This window comes from Haliotis rufescens, unplaced genomic scaffold, assembly GCF_023055435.1.
Source record: "Haliotis rufescens isolate VD_foot unplaced genomic scaffold, xgHalRufe1.0.p SCAF_6, whole genome shotgun sequence".
NCBI classification, from domain to species: Eukaryota; Metazoa; Mollusca; class Gastropoda; order Lepetellida; family Haliotidae; genus Haliotis; species Haliotis rufescens.
The window spans coordinates 15,738,665-15,757,195 of NW_025964334.1; the positions used below are offsets into that span (position 1 = coordinate 15,738,665).

General features: G+C 40.2%; 1 protein-coding gene across 1 annotated transcript in view; it reads left to right on the plus strand.

Annotated features, from left to right (window-relative positions):
- The first annotated feature begins 2,139 nt into the window (after positions 1–2,139).
- LOC124140587 overlaps positions 2,140–18,531 on the plus strand; it is a 30,698-nt gene continuing 14,306 nt past the window's right edge. The window contains exons 1-7 of the mRNA XM_046508236.2: positions 2,140–2,269; positions 3,191–3,256; positions 4,470–4,568; positions 11,075–11,198; positions 12,389–12,561; positions 15,885–16,016; positions 17,482–17,514. Of these exons, the coding sequence (XP_046364192.2) occupies positions 2,221–2,269; positions 3,191–3,256; positions 4,470–4,568; positions 11,075–11,198; positions 12,389–12,561; positions 15,885–16,016; positions 17,482–17,514 (676 nt within the window). The 5' untranslated portion in view covers positions 2,140–2,220. The remainder of the gene's footprint in view (positions 2,270–3,190; positions 3,257–4,469; positions 4,569–11,074; positions 11,199–12,388; positions 12,562–15,884; positions 16,017–17,481; positions 17,515–18,531) is intronic.

Here is an 18,531-nt window from a genome sequence, read left to right on the forward strand (position 1 = left end):
TTGTACTGTCGGGAATAGAAATATATTGTTTGGGACCTCAGTGTTAAAGTTTTAAATACCAATCATGAACGTAACTAATACACAAAGTTATTACGATCTTTGGCTGAACAGGCTAGACAAAGAAAAAATAGAAAAACGGAACCCCCTGAAACGCTTTTACTCCTAAAGGAACAATTCTGAACCAGGCTATAACAATATATGCGCAAACGATAATTGATACATGAAACCAAATAAATTTGAGTTTGAAATATTATTGAATGAACAAGACATCAATCAAAATGCAACTGTAGTTTTGTGTTAATAAGTAATAAATATTGATATTTTTTCTTGTTGTCACTGTACCGATTTACCAATGAATCCTATTGTTAATGTGTTTTAAGGCCGACCTGCTGTGATCACTATTTCACATCTGTTAGGAGTGACACAATGCGCATCATGTACAACGCACACTACATGTATGGCCTGTTTCATATTTCGTGTCTCCGGAGAGGTATTTTTAGAGCACTTTTATGCCACTTCGAAATTAGTAGTATAGTTGTTATTTTGATATATGGTCTTATCCAATCGTGAAAACCGGGTATCCATCCCAGGAATCCAACACAACTTCGCGACCCTAAATTGATTCTCCTGGAACCCGTGAGGCTTTTTGAGAGTGATCACCCCCCTTTACTACACCGGATGCCATGTTGAGTTGTATTCCGGATGCCATGTTGAGTTGTATTCCGGATGCCATGTTGAGTTGTATTCCGGATGCCATGTTGAGTTGTATTCCGGATGCCATGTTGAGTTGTATTCCGGATGTCATGTTGAGTTGTATTCCGGATGCCATGTTGAGTTGTATTCCGGATGCCATGAAATTTTTGTCTGGTACGTGAATGTCAATATTCAGTGTTGAAAGACATTTTGCATCTAATTTTCTTGCAAAGGGTGATAAATCAATAAAATCTTTAACACTCAGCTTATGAGCGCGCACAGTCATGCTTTGTTTTCTTTGTTTGTTGTTTAAGGCTGCAATATTCAAGCTATATGACGGCGGTCTGTAAATAATCGAGTCTGGGCCACACAATACAGTGATTGACATCATGAGCACCGACTCACACAATTTGGGATACGTTGACATGCATCAACCCGATCCCGTTAGTCGCCTCTTACGACAAGCGTGGGTGGCTGAAGGCCAGTTCTAGACTGGATCTTCACGGGTTGCATAGTCATGCATTCCACGTGAAACTCCCAGTCTAAAAAAGTGCTTGTACATTATCATCGGTGGTGTCAATGTGTGAGCTGGCTAATAGGGTCATCGATCGTAGACCGACAGTGTTGGTCGCTGCTTCTGCTGTCAACCATGGTTTGTCTGGTCCTGATTCGATTGAATACGGCTGTCGTGGTTGGTTGTTGGTTGGTTTGTTGTTTACGCCGCACTCAGCAATATACCAGCTATATGACGGCGGTCTGTAAATAGTCGAGTCTGGACCAGACAATCCAGTGATTAATATCATGGGAATCGATCCACGCAATTGGGATCGATGACATGCATCAACCAAGTCAGCCAGCCTGACCACCCGATCCCGTTAGTCGCCTCTTACGACAAGCATGGTCACCTTTTAAGGCAAGCATGGGTTGCTGAAGACCTATTCTACCCCGGAATCTTCACGGGTCCTGAGTTAGCATGGTTTTACGCAGTTTTTAGCAATATTCCAGTGATATCACGGAGGGGGGACTTAAAAAATGGCTCTCTACCCATGTCTTGTATCGAACCCAGGCCTTTGGCGATCGCTTTAACCACTAATTTAAACTACCCCCAGGACCCAGGTGTCGTGATGTAGCAGCGGGGAAATTAACTTGACCTCGATCTCTGTCGATTCCCAGGATATTGATAACGTCATACGCACAGTCTATATTAGAGGGAAAGCAGTTCCTTTTTCCAAAATACATTTTTAAAATTATATACAAATTTTGAAGTATTTCCTATTTCGTAAAATTGGCCGATGGACTAGGAGACGAGTTTTGGTTTTGTCTGTAACTGTTTATCGTACAAGTACAACTTTCGTAATGCCGATGTCGCCTAAATGACCCAATGAATGTGCGAATGAGGCTGCGTTACGTCACTATATGTGTGACGTCACGTAACTATTGCGTCACCGTGGACACAGCACAGAAACAAATGCAAATGGCTGCCATGAACATGTGTAGAGAAGGATCGATTAGCGGTCTCTCACTGGAATGATTTTATTTGTACAATGTTTTCTGTTTGCGAGCATTTGGTGTCAGGGTAAGTTGTTTATGATGTGGAATTTCAAGTGCTCAGTCATGTTGTTTCATAATCCTTATCTGTTTATCGGCCATATCAGAATGGTTTCTAAAGTATTAGCACTACCAGTACCCACTGTCAGAAATTCCGTGTCTGGTGTCCTCACCCACCCATTCATTCACCCTCCAGGGTTAGAAACTAACAGTTTTTGTCCACTTGTCCTTATAATGATAACATATAGCAAAACCATTAAAATGGACCAATTTCTACTAGTCCTTGGCATACCTTTAGTATTGGGCAGTTTGGTAAGGACTACAGGACTAGTGCCAATTTCTAACGCTGCCCTCCAAACAAAATCGCAGTGGACACTGCCATTCTAAATAACAGAGGAAGTTATAGGGTTCATAACTTCTTTTTGTCCCTTCTGTTTGTTGTTCAACAATATTCCAGCTAGATTCTATATGACGTCAGTCTGTAAATAATCGAGTCTGGACCAGTGATTGACATCATGAGCATTGATCCACGTAATTGGGATACGATGACATGCATCAACCAAGTCAGCGAGCCTGATTTCCCGACCCCTTTAGTTGCCTCTTATGACAAGCATAGTCGCTTTTTACGACAAGCATGGATTGCTGAAGACCTATTCTACAGTTGCGAGCGTAAACTATCGAATGGGAACCTTTTTCTTGAATATAAACCCCTTTGAATCTACTGCAAATCTTACAGTCATAAAACTATTTTACTTTGAAGAAAAAGGAAATGAACATTTCACATATTTCCACAAGAAGCAGTGACACATTTGGTCATCGCTGTTACATATTTCCTGTATCGTTATCATACGAGAAAATGGTGCCTAGATATCTCGATTCAGTAGGCCTCCTTCACCGTGACTCTATCAACAGCATGTTATAGATGTACAAAGGCTCTGATCTGCTGCAGGTGTGGAATCTTACAGGATTGTCTTCACGTCGACTATCGATCACGATCGACTGCAGGATGATAAAGGTAATTTGTCTTTTACTGTGATTAGATGAATAAAAACGTTGTGGTTTTGATGATCGTACTTTGAAGTCGGTGTGAGCATTTTTCAGGGCTTATTTTTCAATCCCCGAGCACATGTGATAGAATCGATTGGGAAGTGGAACTATAGGGATTAGGGAATACAGCATAAAGATACGGAAACGTATCTGGGTATAACGGAACATTCTGAACATTCTGGTTTTTTTCAAAGATATAGGTATTTTTTACAATATCTTCCCTGAAATCTTGTATTTGGTATGTCTTGACTGAACTTAATGGAACAGGTGTGTCCTAAACCTCATGAAGTAACCTAGTAGTGCAAGCGTTTTTTCGCCACGCCCAAAGTCTGATATACCGTATTCGACGTAATAAGTGCAACGCTCTTATAAGCGCCCACGGCGATATTTGCTAATATATTGGCTAGTGGACAATCCCAATTAGCACCCCTTCCGATTGATCAATGTACACAAGACTCAATTATTCGCGTATAATACGCACTCGTGTGTTATATGCACCCTTAATTATGGGCAATTAAATTCTGGAAAAATATATCTGTCGTAGATAAACATTTCAGGCTGTCAGCATAAACCACGAAATTTATCTTTCAGCTCTGTTTTTTTAACCAAAATAATATTCTAATAAGAGCCCCCTATTTCTAATTTTGAGAGCGCCCTGTGCGCTTATTACGTCGAATACGGTATATATACAAACAGTAAGCCAACATCACTGATAGTGTTGTTTGTACTATATTACTATAACAAGCGGCGCAAAATGCTATTTACTCTACAATTAACGCTGATATACATGTAGTTGAGTTATAAGACCTTTGGGGCGGTGGGGTAGCCTAGCGGTTAAAGCGTTCGCTCGTCACGCATCCACATGGGTCAATGTGTGAAGCCCACTTCATTTATCATTTTTGGTGTCCCCCGTCGTGATATTGCTGGAATTTTGCTAAAAGCGGCGTAAACCATTCTCACTCACTCATTAGACCTTTAACACGGGCGGTTTTCCATCCATAAAAGACGTTGTATGTACTACTAAATCGATGTGTCATTTGCATATTATTTTACCCTCTTTTTATACAGTATATCTCAACTTGACACAAATATAGCCTAGGCATCACAACTTGTCCGGCATCTTATGACGAAAAACATGTCATTCAAAATTAATAATATCATCGAACGATATTTATTTTCAGATAATTGGTTGTCTGAAACAGAGATAGAGAGAAGATCAGAGAAAGGAGGAGGACATGAGAGGAGGAGACGGAAGAGCGGGAGACAAGAGATCAGTTTTGGTGAGGAAAGGATGTACACAATTAGCCTATATAATAGTCCCGACCAGCCGCCGGGGTTTTTCCCACCCCCTGCAGCCTCCAGCCCCTGTGTAGTGGATTATCACTGAACTACTCCACAGACGAGGGAAGGTGATGACGTCAGTGATTACTGTTTTTGCCGACATCACTATAAATGGACTTGTTTCTGATGTATTTATGACCAAGATGTGGTCATCAGCCACCAAGTTTGGTTCACCCTTGTCCCTGACGACTGTGTCCTTGTGCTGTTGCCTTGTTACATCAGTGACCGGCAACTTATTAGCTGCACTTATAAGTAATAGGTTAACATGTTTCCCTCAGCGTTTGCAAGGAACTTTCTGCTCATACTTTCATGTACTACTACTACTACTACTACTACCACTACTACTACTACTAGCTGCACTTATAAGTAATAGGTTAACATGTTTCCCCTCAGCTTTTGCAAGGAACTTTCTGCTCATACTTTCATGTACTACTACTACTACTACTACTACTACTACTTATTAGCTGCACTTATAAGTAATAGGTTAACATGTTTCCCTCAGCGTTTGCAAGGAACTTTCTGCTCATAATTTCATGTATCACTACTACTACTACTACTACTACTACTACTACTACTACTACCACTACTACTACTATCACTACTACTACTTATTAGCTGCACTTATAAGTAATAGGTTAACATGTTTCCCTCAGCGTTTGCAAGGAACTTTCTGCTCATACTTTCATGTATCACCACTACTACTACTACTACTACTACTACTACTACTACTACTGCTACTACTACTACTGCTACTAATTGTAGAGTAATATTATTATCATTATTATTATTATCATTATTATTTGTGGGGGCACGGGTGGCCCAGTCGTCTAAGGCGCCGCGATTCGCTGTGCAGAGTTGCGTCCCTTGAACACGCCAGAAACCTATGATTGTGGGTTCGAATCCCGGTTCGCCCCAATTATGTTTCTAGGTTTGTCAGCACCATACCCGTGCTCGTGGGTCCCACCAAAGTGGTAAACGTCTGAGACGTGCATCACTTCGGGCTTTCCTCCCACATTAAGCTGACACGCCGTGATATAACTGGAATACTGATAAAAGCGGCGTTAAACCAACTCACTCACTCATTATTATTTGTGATATTGGCGGTAGTAGTTGTAGTAGACTTGGTTGATGCATGTCATCGTATCCCAATTGCGTAGATCGATGCTCATGACATCAATCACCGTCATATAGCTGGAATATTGCTGAGTGCGGCGTTAAACAACAAACAAAAAGGCGAAACCGCATTATCGGTGGTTCGAGAAGGGAGCTAACTCCGTTTGCCTAATCGAAAGTTCGAGGTGGGCCCACATTCGAAACTAAACGCACTTGTTGTTGAGAATATATACTACGCAAACAAACCCGCATAACGAACTCATAATTTGTCTATTTAGAATAAGTATTATGACTTATAATTGGATTAAAATGTACAAATAAGATGGCAATACAGCAGAACTCACTTCTACGAACATCGCCAAACTAGGTCGTGGGGTCATTAATATTCATGAGTTATTCCTTTTATGGAACAAGTTCTCGGAAACGTCTGAGGCTTGTATCATGTCAGAGATCAATTCAAGTGTAGACATATGTTCAGGTTTATATCGCCACCAACACTTATGATTAGATTGATGTGTTATATTGGAAAAAGTAGAATGAGTGGTATTGCCTCATTAAATTTAATTTGAAGTAGATTTAAGTTTCTTGCTTGGTAGCTATTTTTGTAAAACTAGTGTGGTCAGCTATGACGCAGTTATTCAAACTTCAAAGACTTTTGTGCCTTTTATGGAATAAATGTCACACGAAATGATTTATAAAGATATTTCCCATCAATATTACAAAATATGAATAATATAAAATGTCACATAATGACAAACGTGAGCCCAATATAGCCTAAATGACTTCGTCAACCTAATGAAACCCAGCGATTTAAAAATGTGGGCCCACCTGTTTCGATCACTATAAGACGGGAACAATGTGGGCCCACATTTTAGAAAATGGTTATAAGTAAGCCAAGCTAATGAAGCTAGCGATTTTTTAATGTGGTCCCTCCTTTGGCAATCACTATGACGGAAGAACGTCTACCCACTACGGCCACTAGGCGATATACAAATGTGGGCCCACTTGTTTCGATCACCATATATGACGGGAACAATGTGGGCCCACATTTGAGAAAATGATTATCAATATTTAAGTAGAATTTCGCGATTAATAAATGTGGTCCCTCCTGTTGCAATCAATATGACGGAAGAACGTCTGCCCACATTTAGGGATTGATTATCAGAACTAACGAAACAACCTAACGAAGCTAGGCGAAATACAAATGTGGGCCCACTTGTTTCGATCACCATAGATGACGGGAAAGATGTGGGCCCACATGTTAGAAAATGGTTATCACCACTAAACCAATCTTAGAAGATGTACTGATGGAAACATAAATATATAATGCATTCAAACATTTAATTACCTTACGTTTTACCTCAGGGATAAGCTGGGCATTTAATAGCTGGACCAACAACGTGCAGCGTGGGTGACGCCATTTCTCGCAAATACGAAAACAACGGTGATAGCTCCCGTTTGAAATTAGAGTGACCTCCCTTTCCCAATATGAACCACTGATAATGCGGTTTCGCCAACAAAAAAGTAAAAAATACTGGTAGTAATAATAATAGTAGTAGTAGTAATAGTTATTTGTTTGTTTTTGGCCGCACTCAGCAACATTCCAGCTAATTGAGGGCGGTCTGTAAATAATCGAGTCTGGACCAGACAATCCTGTGTCTGGTTCCATGAGCATCGATCCACGCAAGTAGTAGTAGGAGTAGCGGTGGTGGTGTTAGACATCGGATGACGTTCACCTTTCCATGTGTATTCGTGTGTGTATCTCGAGTGGCCAAAAACATCGTCAAACCATGACCTCTTCAGATCTGGACTGACTACCCAAGTAGTTTGTGAAATTTCACGTAACTTGTTAATATCTACTTGGGTGTCTCACTTCTGCGGCATGAGAACGGTGATGGAGCATCTGTATCCGGCTGTTACGTTTATATCTCCGTAACCGTTAAAAATGTTTTGAGTTCTTTCTTATACATATGATACATAAATACATATGACCCATGTGCCAGGTCAGCACATAGTGGTAGTAGTGGCTGTGGTGTGGCCCGGAGCAACTAGCCAACCCCTCCTTAGGCTAATGGTAGCTTCAATACCATGGCATCGACCTTTGTGATGTTATATAACAAAGGGGTGATGCATATAAGGATTGTCGGGCTGGCTGCCTTTTCAGAACAAAAGAAGTTTAATGTGATTACAAGCATTTGAGTAAATACAAATTAGGAAATGAAAAATAGACGAAATAGGCGCATGTCATGTTTATTCATATATAACAATCTTTAACAATTTGTGTCACAGTTTGAACACATTTTTATTACAGTTGTCACAGTTCATAATAATATAAGCAGGTGGGAGGCAGCATCTGCATAAAAAGAAGACATCCATGTCAGCAGTCTGTGTTTAAGTAGATTCAGGCTTCTGCAAATCCCTGTATTGCTTTTTCTTTGGTGGCAATTTTTGCCGGGGCTGTATTGAATCAGAGTTCAAGGTTGTCGGCTGTGCTGAAACCCACGATATAGCGGGGGTCAACAGACACGGAGTAATATATCAAATATACAGCATAGTAATTAATAGCAATTAGAAGTGAAATAGTAACAGAGCTCGGTCATGTTCGCTGACAGGAAATGTGCCCACAGGGATTAACATTTGGGATTAGCGTCTTTCAATTAATGGCAGTTAAGTGGGTATAGAGTGTGTTGGGTTTAAGGCCGCTTGTAACAGTATTCCAGTTATATCACAGCGTGTCAGCTTAATGTGGGAGGAAAGCCCGAAGTAATGTAGGTCTCAGTCGTTTACCACGTTGGATAAACCCACGACTACGGGTATGGCGCTGACAACGCTGTAAAGTTAAACGGGGTGAACCAGGGTTCGCAGAGTGATTCTAGACATATACATGTCATGACTGTGGTAAACCCCTGAAGATCCGGGGTAGAATAGGTCTTCAGCAACCCATGCTTGCCGTAAAAGGCGACTATGCTTGTCGTAAGAGGCGACTAACGGGAACGGGTAGTCAGGCTCGCTGGCATGTCATCGTATCTTAATTGCGTGTATCGATGCTCATGATGTCAATGAATAGATTGTCTGGTCCAGACTTGATGATTTACAGACCGCCGTCATACAGCTGGGATATTGCTGGCCATTGCTGAGTACGGCGTTAAACAACAAGCAAACAAACAAACACAACTGCATAATATTTAGCCATTGGAAGTAAATGTTCTTTCCGACATTTCACAAAGATTGACATGAATAGGTTGCTATGGCGGGTGTATCACCTTCGCCATCAGTCAGCCGTAAAAAGTTCATCGATTTCAGACTTTTATAAAATATATAAATATCCTGACACCATTCACAGACCATCTTATTGTTTTGTAGAAATGTTGCGTATCTCGATCATTAAAAGCCCGGTATATATCGACCTGATATAATCAATCATTTCTGACAATGCTACAGAGTTACATGAATATTTCATCGTGTTCTAGTTGTTAACATAGCGAAGAGCACCATCAAGCGCATGGCTACATTCAGAGCCTCGGTGAATATTACTCCAGTAATGTTCACACACCGCGGCTTCAACCGCCAGTCTGTATGTGGGGCAAGACTTGTGATTGCCCTCGCTGAACCTGACATTAAACTCCGTGGAGATTCCTCGTTATAAATGGTCCACAACAACCTTTGCTGGTCTCAAGAGGCGACCAAACGGATTGGGTGGCCAGGCTCGGTGACTTGGTTGAATGCGTGTCATCATAACCCGATGGCGTGGATCGTAGCTCCCAATATCGATTACTGGATTGTCTGGTCATTGGTCTTGTTCTACAAAAGGATCTTAGTGTTACGATTATCTTTAGCCTATGTTAAAGTATGGGAGTTACGATCATCTTAGCGCTAAGATCGCTTGTGGAACCGGGCTCATTCAGACTCGAATATTTACATTATGTTGCTGAGTGCGGCGTTTTATATAACAATTATCACACATTGACCATTCGTGAGGGCAATATCATGTTTTATATTGTGGTCAATAATTGTTTTATTACATAATAAAACAAAAGAAAAAGAATATTTCGAATTCTACAATAATTGAATCAGATGTTACGGAAAGTCACAGAATGTCACAAAAATAAAATCTTCATCATAATCTGAAAAAACAAACAAAGATAACATGTACTTGTATAAAATGTTCGTAATCGCTGCTGATAGATCGAATAATATATCCCGTGATACCATAACGTGTGAGTATCGTGTGCTGTTATTCCCACGATTTCGTGCATATTAGGGTAAATGTTTCATTATTTACACGATATATCGTGCATATTATGGTTAAAGTTCTGTTATTTACACGATGTCGTGCATATTGTGATAAATTGTCTGTTATTTACACGATGTCGTGCATATTGTGATAAATTGTCTGTTATTTACACGATATCGTGCATATTGTGATAAATTGTCTGTTATTTACACGATATCGTGCATATTGTGATAAATTGTCTGTTATTTACACGATATCGTGTACATTGTGGAATATGTTCTCTTTATGTACACGATATCGTGCGAATAGACACAGCTCACAGGAGATGATGCACAACAAGCGTTGCGTTACGCACTATCTCATTGGCTAATTTTTTTCTCTTCTGTGAGTCCATTGGCTTAATCACGCAGGGCAATATCACTTGTGATCGCTGCACAGCAAGGTGTGTCTCGGGCAATACCATGTTTTAAGGAAGGTCATTTGACCCTTTCTCGTCCAATGAAAATACAGATATAATATGTAAATGTAATAACAGACCTTGTTTCACGCGTAAATATTGCTTTTAGACCTCGTCAGGACTATTGTAGATATTTTACCGTATAATCAACCCTAAACTTGGTAAAAAATGAGAAAAGAACGAACTTTTAATTCAGTTTTAGGAAATAACTAAGTAGGCAGATACAGTGAAACCTCTTTTGACTGTCCAGCAACCTACAAAATAGACATACATTTTAATACCAATGTACCCTTCCCAGTGACATTGTTTGTTTGTTTGTTTGTTGTTTAACGCCATCATCAGTAGTAATCCAACTATATGACGGCAATCTGTAAATAATCGAATCTGGACCAGACAATCCAGTGATTATCATCAGCAGCATCAATCTACGCATTTGGGAAGCGATGACATGCATGAACCAAGTCAGCGAACCTGACCACCCGATCCTGTAAGTCGCCTCTGACTCCAAGCATAGTCGCTTTTTACAGCAAGCATGGGTTGCTTAAGACCTATTCTAACCCGGATCTTCACAGGTCTCCCAGTGACATTCCCAGATTGACTTGTTTAATGAAAAATGAGTTTCGTGGACTTTTCTTCTGCAGAGAGAAAACAACCAAGATGTCTTAGGAATATCCAAATGATGAGACGAGGTGCTAATAACCTGCCCATACAGTTGGTCAGCATGGTGGAGGAAGGGGAGGCCACTCAGTTCACCTGCCACTATTGGTAAGGACGGTGGGGCAGTTTATTGGTCAAAACGGATTTGCCCCGGGGTACGGGCAAATGTTTGGTATTCATCATCAATTGAAATATCAAGAATGATGGTCATAATATCATTGACTATAATCGTTTTGTTCTAAATCAATCATTGATGTTCCAAATGAATCATTGATGTTCCTTGATAGTATAGATTTCATACTTTTTATGTATTTTCCAGAAATTTGCATTTTAAAGTAAGTTCCTGTTTGTATAGTGAATGATGGTAAAATATATATGATTCATGATGGATAAATATCTGATTGGTGACTATAATGTGTAATAATGTTATGTTTTTAATAATTGTTTAAAGAAAGTATTGAAAGTAAACAAACGTACATGTATATATTATTCGATTATTGAACTGAGCAATAGTGACATCAGTACACGTGGCAACTGAACCACAGATTATAAATGTGAGTCAGAAAGTGAGACGACGACGTGGATCATTGCGTATTATATCAATCACTGATTGTCTTGTCCAGTTATAGCTGGAAAAATGCTGAGTGTGGCGTTAAACAACAAATATTACTAGACCATTATTAGAATATTATTTTGGTGGGAAAAACAGAGTTAAAAGATAAAATTCGTGGTCTATGCTGACAGCCTGAAATGTTTATATACGACAGACATATTTTTCCAGAATTTAATTGCCCATAATTAAGGGTGCATATAACACACGAGTGCGTATTATGCGCGAATAAATAAGTCTTGTGTACATTGATCAATCGGAAGGGGTGCTTATTGGGAGTGTTCACTAGCCAATATATTAGCAAATATCGCCGTGGGCGCTTATTAGAGCGGGGCGCTTATTAAGTCGAATAAGGTAACAGTGTTTATTGAATAAGCCTAAACAAATTCAACCATTCCAGCCTTCCGGAAAGATGCTAGTGGCAGAAGGGAATTTTGACTGACACCTAATCTCGGAAATGAACACCTTATACTGATAAAAACAGTTGTTAAATTATAGTTATGAAATATAATAAAATCTCTTCATTTTCAGATACTGATACTGCTGTAATCTAGACTTGCTCAAAATTATAGACTTGCATGGGCTGTATTGGATATATTTGTTTCAGGGTCTGTATGACAGACTAAAGGGAATAGAAAACTATATAAAACGGTTCTTTGTCATGATAATGGATAATCTATGGTTTCAGTGGTGACAAAACAACAAAATTTGTGTCTATGGCATGGTATCGCTTGACTCGACAGAGGACATCAGGAAAGTACGCTCTCAAGGAGGTTGAACTGGATATGCATGACGACGAGTCGAAGAACCGAGTTTACATCGGCGCTGACCACACTCTCTACATCAAGCAGGCTAGGAAAGGTTAGCAGAACCGTATTGAGTTGGTGAAAATTGTACACTGCGGTCAGCACATAGTGTACATGTAACGACCGCTTCAAGACTTTTGTAGCTCAAAAGGCAGGAGTGACTCAGTGGTTTCAGGCGCCGGCAAAATCCGCTAATCGTGTTTTAGTCTGAAGACTCGGCTCGATTATGACCCTTGGTATGCCAGCAGAGTTGCGCCCAATACGCGTGCCAGAATCCTAGTTGACATGAGTTCGAATCCAAGATTCTTTGTTGATCAAGACCATATGTGTACTTTCGTGGTTTCAACAAATTTAAAGTGTAAACGTCTAGGCCTGCATGACGTCGAGCTTCCCTCGCATATCAAGCTGCCACTGTTGCACTATTGTGTTGCTGGAATACTGCGTTCCTGTGTTGCTGCATTACCGTGTTGCTGCGTTGCTATGTTGCTGTATAGCTGTGCTACTGTGTTCCTGCGTTACCGTGTTGCTGCTTTACTGTGTTGTTGCGTTACTGTGTTGCACTATTGTGTCGTAGGATTACTGCGTGACTGTGTTGCTGCATTACTGTATTTCTTCATTGCTGCGCTGCGTTACTGTGTTGCACTTCTGTTTTGCTGGTTACTGCGTGATTGTGTTGCTGCATTACTGTATTTCTTCATTACTGCGTGACTGTGTTGTTGCGTTACTGTGGTGCACTATTGTGTTGCTGGAATACTGCGTGAGTGTGTTGCTGCATTACTGTATTTCTTCATTACTGCGTGACTGTGTTGCTGCGTTACTGTGTTGCACTTCTGTTTTGCTGCATTACTGCGTGAGTGTGTTGCTGCATTACTGTATTTCTTCATTACTGCGTGACACTGTTGCTGCGTTACTGTGTTGCACTTCTGTTTTGCTGCATTACTGCGTGACAGTGTTGCTGCATTACTGTATTTCTTCATTACTGCCCTGCGTTACTGTGTTTCACTTCTGTTTTGCTGCATTACTGCGTGACTGTGTTGCTGCATTACTGTATTTCTTCATTACTGCGCTGCGTTACTGTGTTGCACTTCTGTTTTGCTGCATTACTGCGTGACTGTGTTGCTGCATTACTGTATTTCTTCATTGCTGCGCTGCGTTACACTTCTGTTTTGCTGCATTACTGCGCGACTGTGTTGCTGCATTACTGTATTTCTTCATTACTGCGCTGCGTTACTGTGTTGCACTTCTGTTTTGCTGCATTACTGCGTGACAGTGTTGCTGCATTTCTTCATGACTGCGCGACTGTGTTGCTGCATTACTGTGTTCTCGTTACTGTGTTCCTGTTGCTTTATTACTGTGTCGCTGCGCTACTGTGTTCCTACGTTACTGTGTTGTTACTTTGCTTTGTTGCTTCGTTACTGCTTTCCCGTTTTGTTGTTACTGTGTTTCTGCGTTCCTGCTGTGACACCCACTACTTTGGTGAGGGTACTACGTGATTGAAAATGAACCCCGGAAGAACCACCGGAAGAGATTTTAATGAGCCACATATCCGATTCATCAAAATCTTTTGAAATGATCTCGGTCATCTATAAATACAGCCTCTGGACAAATAAACCGTCAGAGGCCACCTGACCAGAGACAGTAAATTGACTCAAGGTCATTACCTTACTTTAAGCCATTACATCGGATCAAAAGATGTGGAAGAAATACTCCTCTGATCGATGCGGTGCAACCACTTTGCCGGCAAAAATACTCAAATTAGCGTTCTCTGTACTAACGAAGCATTTAGTGTTAAAAGTACAATTACTTTGTTCCACAATGTGAATGTCAATCCCTGAAGGAATCCGACGGCAGATAAAATAGCAGAAAGTGCCCAGGTTTCGGTATATGGAAACAAACATGTATTGTATAAAGCATTTACAGAGTCAGAGACATTTGCCTCGGAATTCGAAAGATTGTGTGTGTGTGTTTGTGCGCGCTACTATGTTTGTCTCTCTCTCTCTCTCTCTCTCTCTCTCTCTCTCTCTCTCTCTCTCTGTGGATCTTTGTTTGTGAGTGAGTGAGTTCAGTTTACGCCCCTTTGAACAGTATTGCAACTATCACGGTGCTTCAGTTTGATGTGGGAGGAAAGCACGAGGTGATGCAGGTCTTGCACACTGACCACTTTGGTGAAACCCTCGAGCATGATCAATATTCTTTTAGTTTCACTGAAACATTGTACTATTGTCACTACGTTGTCCCTATAATGATATATGAGAACTTTATTTATCCTATGTTTATTATGCTCATTGAATGAATAAGTGAATGTGTGTTTGTTTGTTTCGTGTTTAAAGCCGCACTCAGCAATATTCCAGCTAAATGACGGCACTCTGTAAATAATCGAGTCTGGACCATACAGCCAAGTGATTGATATCGTGAGCATCAATCCACGCAATTGTGATACGATGGCATGCATCAACCAAGTCAGCAAGCCTGACCACCCGATCCCGCCAGTCGCCTCTTGCGACAAGCATAGTCGCCTCTTACGACAAGAATGGGATGCTGAAGACGTATTCACGGTTGTATGAGTGATTGTTGCGCCGCTTTGGTGAATATTTCAGTTGTGTCAAGTGGGAGGAAAGCGCGAAGTGATGCAGGTTTTAGACGTTGACCACTGCAGTGACACTGACTGACCATTGGCCATTGGTTTGGCTCTGCGAACCTGAGACCACTTGCCAACCCGTATCTCCTTATGTATATTCAGCCTTGGGCTGTTCATCATGATTGCTCTGGTTGTGTGAACAGTGGCAGAGAGACTGTATACCCACGTTGGGTACCCGATTAGATTAGGTCCCCACTAACCTATGCTTGAAGGAGGCGACAAATGGACCCGGAGGTCATGATCAGTTGGATTTGTGACATGGCATCCCCACGACATGGATCATTTCTCATAACAACAGTCACTCTAGGGCGGATCCAAAATAGGGAGGATCCAAAATATCGAAATCCTCCCTCAGTCACCTTTACTGCCTACAAAATACTACATTTGGTTTTCAAAGGGGAGTCGCCCCCCTCTGGATCCACCTAAGCAGTCACTGGTTTGTCTAGTCCAGACTCGAATACTTACAGGTCGAAGTCGTACAGCTAGAATATTGGCGCTAAACAATAAACAAAAAAACGTGTGTCAGTTATGGACAATGTAGCATGTTAGTAAGTTAGAGTGATATAGTCAAGTTCACTACTTCCATACCCCACCGCAATCACATCAACACCGGAAACACACTTCCCAGATTTTAACGATTCGTGTTTTTCTTTCATCGTTCTTGACTCTGTCTGAGAACATGTTAACACAGATGGACACTTACAAGATTCGTTTTTTAAAGAATCCATGTTTTTCTCAAGGTGACATGGGCACCTATTTCTGCCGAGACTATACGAAGAAGGACGAGAAGATCCAGATGTCTATGGCTGACGAAAGTATTTACAGCTTCCTCTCTGACAATGGGACGTTCCGGTTCATGTATCATTTTGATGGTGGGTATATGCGGAGAATTGTTATACAGTAAAGTACGGTTATAACGAACTCAAAGGGACTACTAATTTTAGTTCGTTATAACCGAAGTTCGTTATAAGCATATATACAGCATAACTACAGCAAATAGTCGGGACCAAAAACTAAGTTCGTTATATCCGTCAGTTCGTTATAAGCGTGTTCGTTATAACCGTAGTTTACTGTATAAAGGTCATTGGAAGACAGACAGACAGACACATCATGTACAGCTATATATACATAAAATAATATACATCTATGATAAAACTACACAAGCCATTCTAAAACAATTGCAAGAGACCATATATAAACAGGTTATACATAATATATTTAAAAATGCATTCCCTGAAATAAAACAGAAATACATAATAAAATCAGAAACATAAAAGCGCTCCTCGTCGGGTTATTATTAATTACAAGGTATTGGCCGAATTTTGGAATGTGCCTCACAGTAAAAAACAAGGTTCGTTGATGGAAACGTAAACAAAGGCTGGTGGATTGGTTTATGAATAGTCGTTAAATAAATAATTGACTGGTTTATGAAATGTCGCTATATATATACTATTATTAATGGACTGGTTTATGAATAGTGTGCCGGTTTATGAATAGCTGAATATATAAAATGCCTCTCAAGTTACAATCCGTTAACATATGAATGAAGATCACGCGACGCAACACACACGACCAGTTATATACCCGTTTGTAAGCATTTCAGGATTTGAATATGTTTTGTGCTAAATGTGCGTATAGGTGGTACATAATTAATAAGAGGCTTTGCTCCGACTAGTAATATCCATCTGATTTACTCTACCCGAATACCGACTCTTTGCTATGTACTGTAAAGGCGTCATTCGTTTCCCTTTCTGAACTAACGAGATGGTCAGGCTCGCTGATTGGTTGATACGTGTCATCGATCCAAATTGCGTGGATCGATGCTCATGATATCAATCACTGGATTGTCTGGTCCAGACTCGATTATTTACAGACCGCCGTCATATAGCTGAAATATTGGCTGAGTGCGGCGTAAAACAACAAACTAACCAACCAACCGTTTCTGAACTGATATCTTTAGACTCGTACCTACACACACCGATGATAGTTTACGTATACAGTATTTTAATTAATTTTATTTTTGACTAGATCGTGACTGAAAGGAAACGCTAGGATATGAATATCATTTTATGAAGTCGCTACAAGATTTGTGAAAACACTACTCGAATAGAATAACCGAGTTTTCTATTTTGATTCTGGGGAGTGCATCATAGCACTGAACCTTATTAATAATACATTTATCAGTACTATGTTTCCCTTATTCCTTGTGCTTTCTTAATACACCACAATAAACAGTAATTGGCCGTTACCATAGCAAATCGTGACAAACGGGACTCCATAACTGTTTAAAGTGTATGTAAGATTCCACCTGACTCTGAGCATTGGTGTGTGTTGCAGTGTTGCTGACGTCGCAGATGGCTGTGAGGGAAAGTGAGTGGACAACTGATGCCGAGAGCGGCGTCAATGACGTACTAGTAATGAGAATCAATATACAATCAATGTATACAATCACGTCTTTGAGAATAACTGCGTCAAAACGTGACGAAAGTATTGGAATATACTGCAAACCGTTATCTTTAACACCCACACAGAGTTTAGTCTATTCTACATACATAATATACACAGGTATTTAATGGTAGATGTCAAATAGTGTTAGAGGTGGCGCCATATTTCAGTGACGTAGCCAGGCAACGGTAGGTCTCCAGGGACACTGGAATCAGTACGTACGTTTCATTAGTAAAAGCATAACTAAGGGCAGTACGCGAATTAAACCGCAGAATTAGAAATACAAAAAGGCTGCCACGAGATGGAGAAACACTCCAGCCATTTGTATTGCTATAACACAACTACAGGAGGTCAACGTGTGCTAGCTGCTATTGTATCTTTTCTATTTAATGCATGTAAAAAGATTATTTTTAATTTATTTATTTATTTATTTTTGCATGTAAAAGAATACGGTAGTTCTAACCAACGCGTAGACGATCAGAGATGCAAAGTCTCCATTAAAGTTGTATGATTGACTCTCAGGTATTTTTATCATCAGCCCAAAGTTAAATTTTCCTGACGCGTATCAGAATACATACACTGTAAAAAAATGTGATTAGACTGTAAACACAGACAAGACCTGTTTATATCTAAACATGATTAGGAATGTCCTAAACGGAATACACATATGATGTGTTCTATCTAAATGCATTTAGGTTGAAACACATGAAATGTTTCGTCCCGCAGTCTAAACAAAACAAACACAATGTTCAGGATTTAAACACGTTAACACATGTTTAGATTCTAAATATGTTTGAACATGTTAAGATTTAAACGTGTTTCCAATTTTAGGATTTAAGCATCTTTCAATAAAGTGCATATCATTAGGAAAAAAATCAAATATGGCTAAGATGCATAATATATATTGAAATTAGATGTGCAAATCAGATTCACATGTACTTG